At 39.1% G+C, this 9,010-nt stretch overlaps 1 protein-coding gene across 1 annotated transcript in view; it reads left to right on the top strand.

Moving 5' to 3' along the window:
• Window positions 1-896: 896 nt before the first annotated feature.
• myo10l3 (myosin X, like 3) overlaps window positions 897-9,010 on the top strand; it is a 98,582-nt gene continuing 90,468 nt past the window's right edge. Inside the window, exon 1 of the mRNA XM_084725266.1 lies at window positions 897-1,193. Within this exon, the coding sequence (XP_084581392.1) occupies window positions 1,173-1,193 (21 nt within the window). The 5' untranslated portion in view covers window positions 897-1,172. The remainder of the gene's footprint in view (window positions 1,194-9,010) is intronic.

Here is a 9,010-nt window from a genome sequence, read left to right as displayed (position 1 = left end):
TGGTTTGAGTAAATGTATGACAAAAAAAAGTCTAAATTCTCTCATTTCAGATTCTTAAATGTGAATATTTTCTGGCTTCTTTCCTCCTCTCTGACAGTAAACCGAATATCTTTGAGTTGTGGACAAAACAAGACATTTGAGGACATCATCTTGGGCTTTGATCAACATTTTATGGACCAACCAACTAATTGATTAGTGGAACAATTACTGCCAGATTGATCAGTTGAAAAATTGGTCCAAACATGTGAAAGCAGGTGGAACGCATGTAGGTGTGCTATTTTTCAACTGACAAGATTGTGACAGGATCAATTAATCGATTTTCATTACTTTCTGACATTTTATGGACCAAACAACTTATTGATTAGTGGAAAAATAATCGCCAGATTGCTCACTAGTTGAAAAATAGGTCAAAATATGTGAAAACATGTACGCACATCTGCGCGTCCACCTGTTTCATTATTTTCTGACCTTTTATGGACTAAACAATAAATTGAGTAGTTGAAAAAATTTTGCCAAATTGATCACTGGTTGAAAAATAGGTTCAACCATGTGAAAACAGGTGTATTTATTATTTGATTATGTATTTATTATTTTCTGACACTTTATGTCCAATTGATTTGTGGAAAAATCATCACCAGATTGATTATCAGTTGAAAAATAGGTCTTAACAGGTGGAGCACACGGATGTACATATTTTAATTTGGGTCACAATGGTTCGTCATTATTAAAAAAGTGGGTCCTCAGCAAAAAACAGAAACAGAAACAGTGCCTTAAACCTATTAAAGCCTTTGTAGAGAGGGACACAAAGAGGGCGTATGCTGAGGGGAGGTCTGCCGCCTTCAGGCTCCTCCTCTCTGCATAATGTGCCGGGTTCATTGAAACGACTAGACAGCAGAAACACGGCGCAGCGGCACACGCTCAGGCTCCACACGGGACACTGAACCAACTGCTCTCAAGTGGAAGAACACAGGACCGTAAAATGACTCGTTTCTGACTCGTTGTGAGTGCAACTCGAGGACGATAAGAAGAGTTTTTGTTTATTTTATTTTATTTTTTTTAATCTTTACGAAGCGGATGGAAATCATTTGGGAATACAGCCTCCTCTCCTCCTCAACTGTGGTACCCTGAAGTCAGACTACAAAGGGACGTGGTGAGGTCGGACACTGCTTCAAATGGATACTTTCTTTTTAGAGGTAAGTTTGAGCACTTTTTTTTCTGCGCAGAAAACACGCTTTTGCACTTAAATCTCTACTTTCAGCGTGAATTATTCCTCGTGCGCGGCGGTCTTTGTTTTGGTTTTTGTGCGCGTTTCTGAGCCTGGCTGCGTTCATTTCAGCTTTAATTTTAGCTTCTGTAAACTGTTTGTTAACTTAAAACCAAAAAAGGATAACTTTTTCCACATTTAAGTTTCTATTTTTGTGATTTCTGTCATGCTTTCCATTGATATTTATAAGTGTATCCCAGACTGGCGGTGGTGGTCGCACCGGGCTGGTCTACAGGATGCAGCCTCGGATGCATCTAAAAACACTATTTCTGTGCATGACTTTCAAAATTTCTCCTCCAATTCATCCCGGATGATCTAATTAAAGACAAACAAAGACAAACAGGACTCCAAGCACTCGTGTGACAGCATCTCTACCCCTCAGATTGATTATTATGTCCTCTTTTTTGTACTTTTATGGCAGCACTAACTGCCTGTAAAAGCTGAGTGTGTGCCCATGTAGGTTGGATGTGTCATCTGCAGATCAGCCCAGACAGAAACACACTCACAGAGGCTGTGTGTAAAGGCTGGCTATAGGTCTGATTTGTCATCCTGCTCTGACTCAGAGGGCAGACACACACTCACAGACAGACAGACAGGCAGGTAGTGTGTGTAAAGTGATGTGAGTCTCCTCCTCTTGTAGTTCCTCCTCCTCACCTCCTCTATCAGCAGCATCAGCAGGACTTGGCCCTCAGTGATGCGCTGTGTTGTGACTCTGTAGGAGGTTCTTGTTTCACCGGAGCTGAGTAAAAGCTTTGGAAAAGTTGCACTTTTTAAAAACAGATGTAATAATTTGATACTTCCAGTTCAATGCAAAAAGTGGGATGGTTACTTTAAAAATGTATTCTGATACAGTTTCTAATTACTTGTTAAAAATGTATCAGTAACCTAATCCAAGTATCACAATATTAAATTAATATACCTTAAAAACTTTGCATTACTTTTGGATCACACCAACATCACATATAATGACATTGTTGAGCCTAATTGAAGGTTTTATATCCTTGTAGGTTTATTTGTGTATTTGTCCAGCTATTACCAGTAATGTTGCAGATTTAAATGTACTTTGTTAAGTGTGATATCAACACTTACCACTCAAACTTTAAGAAAACTAACAAAAACTTATTCACACACAACATCTTTGTCACCAGCATTACCTCCTGCCATCTCAAAATATTTCTCAGTGGTTTTATTGAGATGTTAGCTAACTGGATTTCTGTGAAGACAACGTTAGCAGTTGGTCTGTGTAGCTAACGTTAGCAGTTTGTGCACATTGTATTGAATTTAATACCACTCTGTGATTGAAATTAGGCATGGTACATAAGAACTTAAACCCCTGCATTGCACTTTTCTTTGTTTTTTATGACAGTAAAGAAGAGTCTTTGGGTACTGGACTTTTGGTTAGAAAAAAAGCCATTTGAAGATGTTAGTTTGGGCGTTTGGATATTCCAATTAGCATTTCTACAGTTTTTTTTTAACATTTATGATTAATAAGTGGTGAAATAATAATTAAATAATCATCAGATTAATTGATAATGACAAAATATATGCTGGTTGTAGCCCCAGAGTTTCACTATTCTAAAAAAAATGTCATTATCATGGTGTCCAACCGTGAGTTTTAGAAACTACTGGTGTAATGTTGTTTGTTTCCACCTTACAAGGATGGGAAAGTTCTTAATTCTTGTTCATTTTTCCAAAAAATTGGTTAGACTGAGCAATAATTCTCTACAAAATACCATGTTTGGTGACTTCAGTCTAACAATACAAGCATCTGCATTCAAAGGCCCACACAGGTAGAACCGTGTCGCATCTAAAATGCTGGTATTGGTATCAGCAAGAGTCAATCCTATTTATTAGCCCTGGGTCTTTTTTTAGAATGAAGAAATCATGTTTTATGGCATTAATTCTCTGTATGTATTTATTAATATAGTATACAGCTGTTAAGAAATAATATATACGTATATTTTTAACACACCGGTATTGGATTGCTACCCTACGATATCAGCGGACACGCAAACTATAGTTCTTAGTATTCTGTAATATAAACTGACTGTGTCACGAGCAGATTGAGATGAACTGGATTTTGGGTCATAATCTGATTTTATTAGACTGATATGCTGTCCAGAGAGGAAGGTTTATATTTTCAGCTCAGCTCAGCAGAGATCATTGCTGTAATTTAGTGAATGTCCTTCATCCTGTGCCAACTGTGAGAGATTTCCCCATAGATGTATTTGAGTTCATCCAGGACTCTTTTGTTTTTTATCCTAACGTGGTTATGAAGAATATTGTTTTTTATCCTGTGATATAAAACCAAAAGTGCTCTCCTGTGTCCTTATAGACAGAATTTACTTTGGAAGAGCAAAGTTTCTACATGTAATGTCACTTTGTGTTTTTTTTCCATCATGCTGTCAGTGTTTATCTGACTCCAAGACACATTGAAAATGATGACTACTGTCAATCGATGCTTAAAAGGTGCTAGAAGAAGCAGATACAACAGGGTCAACAACAAACACATATGTTAGCCACTTAGAAAAGATCCACCTGAAAAGAATTATATCAGTATAAGTGCATTTCATATTTAGAACATCTTCATCCACTGTTACATAAGCAGTGGGCATATATAATGGCAATCTCTCTGTACCAACCGAACTCCATATGCAAAATGACTAATTTTACCTCACAGAACATGAAAGTTGCTGAGCCACTGCAGCTTCGATCTGTTCATTTGTTTGTGATATTGGTGAACCCAAAGTATCCTTATAAAACACCAAAGTCATGCAATAACACAAACAAGCTAATCAATTAAGGCAGAGGTATATTAACAACTCCTGTGTTCTGCAAGGTAAAATGACTGATTTTCTCTATGGAGTTTGGTTTGTTTGGAGAGAGCGATATCTGGCATATATTATTGTAATTTCCCATTGGAAAAGGCTGTCTGATGGCAAGGAAAACCTGTGAAAATATTCTAAATATATATTGTATTATCAATATACCTACACTGATATTGATTTTTCTTAGGTAGGCCTTTTTTAATTGGCCAAAATACAGCAGTTCATTGCGTAGCTTCTGTGTTGGTACTCCTCTCTGCTTCTCCAAACTGGGGTCATGTTAACAGTAATCTCACCGACTATCCATAAGTACTTCGTACAACCTCAAAGCCTGAAAAGCCCAAAACTGAATCCTACTGTACTGCTGCAGTTTGGCTGTTAAAGTTATTTCAACTGGCTTGGAGTCTGTAGCTGATTAATAATGTGCAATCACCTGTAGAAAAAGCCATGAAGAAGGGGAAGTTGTGGCTGTGGTTTCACTGTTTTTTTTTTAATGAAAACGTGCATTAGCGTAAAATTAATGAATGAACTGTCCTGGTTTTCTTAAATGACAGTCGGGTCATGGAAAGAGGCCAGAATCCTGAACTCTTCAGCACGACCGGGGTGGATTTAATTAAGCAGGAATTCTGGACGTAAAGTAAGACGAGGATTAAACCCAACTCAGTGAGAACAAGTGCGGCAGGATAAATCTTAATGCATGATTCATTACTGTGCATCCAGCGAATCAATCAGTCTGATTTTGACAGCTAACATGAAGATAAGATTGTATTTTTTTAAGCTTTACATGTAAATGACTCAACCAAATTTAAATCTGCTTCTTGTTCTGAGAGAATCAGGTTTTATTGATTTGTCTCGGTCAGTTTGTGTGGTTCTAATCTACAGTCAGCTGTCTCTGGCACGTCTCGGTTTGTGATGGTGAATATGGTGACAGGGGTTAAGAGGAGTGGCAGGTACAAGGGTGTGTGCTCAGAGGGAAGCCCATCCTGTCCATCAGCCTGGCCTTTCCTCTCAGGAGCTGACACCAGGCCATAAAACCTTCAGCTGCCCCGACTCCACACCCAATCCGTCCTCTGAATGGATGTGACCCACTTAACACACACACTAATACCTGGAGTGTGTCAGAGATAATGTCTGTACCGTCTAATGTCTGCCAGGGTAGAGGGTCAGCCAATGTGATTTTGTCAGGGCCAATACGATATCATCATTAGTTATCAAAGAAACTGGCTAAAATACGTTTCACTGCTGACTCTGTCCATAGCAGCTCATTGCTGAGCGGGTACTCCTCTGTGCCTCTCCAAACTGGGAGTGAGCCGTCAACCTCGCCTCGAATCATCTGAACTGTCCCATAAAAGTTAACTGAAAACTTTACTCAGCTTGTAACCAGTCAGATAGGGTTGTGGGTGGGACATTTAGTGAAACAGTCAGATAAAAACAAAACAATAGATTCCAATGATCGTAAAAATTCCTCATGTCAGCTCTGATAATAATTTGACCCCTTTGACAGGCTGCTGGGTTTGGTCATCCTATACTTTCTTATGTCAGTATATGTGAACCTCACACGCAGCATGTTCCCACATAAAGGTTTATGCGACTTTGTGTGTGTGTGTTTACACATAGATTTATCTCTCTTCCTCTGTTTCATCTCTTCACGGGTGAAAACATTGTTGGATCTCACACACAATCATACCTTCACACACACAACAGAACCCTTCAGATATTTAATGTCTTTGTGAAACATCCTGTTGACGACGTCGAGTCCCAGCTATGTGCGCTCTAAACTTGGTAATCAGTTCCTTTATAGCGGCAGCTGCTGCACACTGTAAAGCCACATGAGGACCTTTCCACACCCGTTAACTCCTTCCTTGCATTACACACCAAATTCCTCTCGCTCAAAGATATACTCTGACAGAGGGAATCCCAGATTCCCGGCCCTGACCTCCGAAATTCCTGGTCATGGCCGCCTGTCATCCGTGCATTGTGGAGCTGTGGTGACACAAGGCTTTAGGTTTCACACCATCACCACTGCCACACACACACACACACACACACACAGACACACAACCTCTCCGTCCTGAGACATCCCTCACAGCCCTATGTGCTGTTTATGTCTGGGTGTTTTAAGCTGGAGCCGCAGATCGGCATTCTCGGGAAGTGTTCTGTGTTGAAATGGGTAATGTGAGAGATCTGCTCTGGAGGGTGGACTATTTTTCTACTCGGGGTCTTTTCTACCCAGTTGTCACATCCTCCAGCTGCCACTTTAGAGAGCTCTGAGAATCTGAGATCATCTCTCTTCACTTCCAGCCACGCAGACGGCTGATGGAGCAAGGAAGGAAGTAAAGTTAGGATGCAAGGAAGGAAGGAAAGGCACAGAAATGACTAACGGATCCTGCATTCCTTTGAATTTGTATCTTAACTGCAGGCTTGGGGAGAAACTGATTACATGTAACAGGATTATGTAATTAGAATACAAAAACAGGTAACTATTCCATTTCAGGTAAAGAAAAAAAAGATGTAATCAGACTACAGATACATGGAGTAAAATTAGGATCATTAGCAGAATTACAGTTTTAAAATACATTTTAAAATAAAGAATATTTTTTTATCATGTGCAGTGCGCAGACATGACAGTCTTACAGCTGACAGTCCATTATCATGGCCTCAAATGAAAAAACATTTCATTGGGCGGAAATTTCTACATTATTTTGTGAGTCATATAAGAGTCCTGCCTTCAGCTGTGAAAATACTATCATCATCCAAGAACTCAACATTTAATTTGAAGACACATTTACAGGGAAGACCAACTGTCAAAGTTAGCTACAAAGACCAACGACTAATATTACCTGCAGAGAACAACTGCGAACTTAGCTACACAGACCAACCGTTAGCTAAACATACAACATTCTGTCAGGGTCAACAACTTCACCATATTTGGTATTGAGGTAAAATAAAAGTAACGTAAAGTAATCAAGTTTCATTACTTTAAAATTGTGATTGATTTAGGTTACTGATTTTTTAAACAAGTAAATAATAATTGTGTCACAATACATTTTAAAGTAACCCTCCCAGCCCTTCTTAACTGCTAATTAAGCTTGAAGTGGTCACTGTGCGCATTATTACATCTCATTAAGGGACTTTCAAGTAATGCTCTAGAGTCTTGAAGCTGTTGTGATTTAACGGCGCTGTTTATTTATGAACAAACAGAGGGAGGTTTTATTAAGGCAGTGGTTTTATGTGTGCGTCAGCAGAACTTCTGCAGCTTTGGTTCAGTCTGGAGGTGGTTTAATCTGTCACAAGAGCGCTGGGGCTAATTACCAACAGGCATTGTCAGACCACACACCAAAAAACATGGATAATTCCTCCGAATAATGACACAGATGCCTGGTATTAGAGGAGGCGATTCAGGTCATAATTTGGAATTTGTCGAATTTGGTTTCTCCAATTAAACATAACAAGTACTGTTCTAAATTTTAAGCCTGCTTTGAAACTGGAACTGTTTTGTTTTTTTTTAAATCATAGTCTGAATTATTTTTCCGCCTGGTTAGCTTGTGTTTGCATTTCTTGTGTCTCTATCAGTAACCTGACCCCTGATCGTCACAGGGGGAGCTCAGTGCTGTGATAACCTCCTGCTGACACCTCACTGTTGACTTTAGCTTTAACCTGCTACATCGCTACATCACCAAGCTTTGCAGACAAAGGTGCCTGTGTTTGTGTTGGTAAAACAGAACAGAACATCTCCATACTATGTATACATACAGCACAGGACTTGTCTATTAGCTCATGATGATGGATAAACTGTTGCAGGATAAAGTGATGTGACAACTTTTTTTCATGGAGGGCAAATCACCTTGAAGCAATAGTTTGACTTTTTTGGGAAATCATTCGCTTTCTTGCAGAAAATTAGATGAAAAGATTGATACCACTCTGGTTTGTCTGGTAAATATAGAGTTATTGAGGCTGGATATCATTTGGGCTGCCCCCTAACAATCAACTGAACTGTCATTAAGAATGCAGGAGCTGTGCCTCTCCTTGCCTTGGCGATGCTGACGCACTGATGCTAACTGTAGCTGCCATTAGCCAGTTAGCTCAGTTAGCGGATAACTTCCTGGAAAACAGGGGATACTTTATATGTCACAGAGCTAGCAAGGAACGTGATTAAACGTGACATTAATAAAACTTAAATATTACCTTTTTGCCTATTTGCTAGCTTTGGATAGAGCAAGGCTAGCTGTTTCCCATTGTTTGTAGTCTTTGTGCTAAGCTAAGGTAAACTGCTGCTGGCTTTAGCTTCACATTTACTGGAAAGACATGAGAGTGGTATCAATGGCTCATCTAACCCTTGGTCAGAAAATGAATCAGCTTCTTTCCCAGACAAACTGTCCCTTTAATAGTCGACCTTTACTGGCAACCAGCCATGCAACCCAGTCTGTCATAGTGTTCAGCTGAAGACTGTCATATAATCAGGGGTGGAAGTAATTAATTGCAAATACTCAAATGACTGTATTTAAGTAGTTTTTTGGGTACTTGTACTGTTATGAGTAGATTTTCAAGTCTGTCCTTGTACTTTAGTATGAGTATTTGACTGTACTTGTACTAAAGTATGCATTACACTATGTAATACATTTATTTACTTTTAAAATCATAAATGAGTACTGAGTACAATTTGAATAATATCCAAACCTTTCATCTGCATTTTTGTAGCCATTTAAAGTTATCTGATCACAAACAAGCCAATGAAAACCAAGAGATACGGACAGTAAACTGAACACCGCGGCAGCACAGTTCTAGAGTAAGGATGATAATCATTAATCATTAATTGATATATTTTAATCAGTAGTCTTCAGGTAATTGCGCCTCATTTAATGCATTGGTTTGTATGATGGAGCCATGTGTTGACAAAGAAATGATCGGTGTAGGGCAGTAC

The sequence above is a fragment of the Lutjanus erythropterus genome, chromosome 8 (assembly GCF_056507025.1).
Source record: "Lutjanus erythropterus isolate fLutEry1 chromosome 8, fLutEry1.hap2, whole genome shotgun sequence".
NCBI classification, from domain to species: Eukaryota; Metazoa; Chordata; class Actinopteri; order Lutjaniformes; family Lutjanidae; genus Lutjanus; species Lutjanus erythropterus.
Note: the sequence above shows the minus strand (reverse complement) of the source record. Positions and strands in the feature narration are given on the sequence as shown.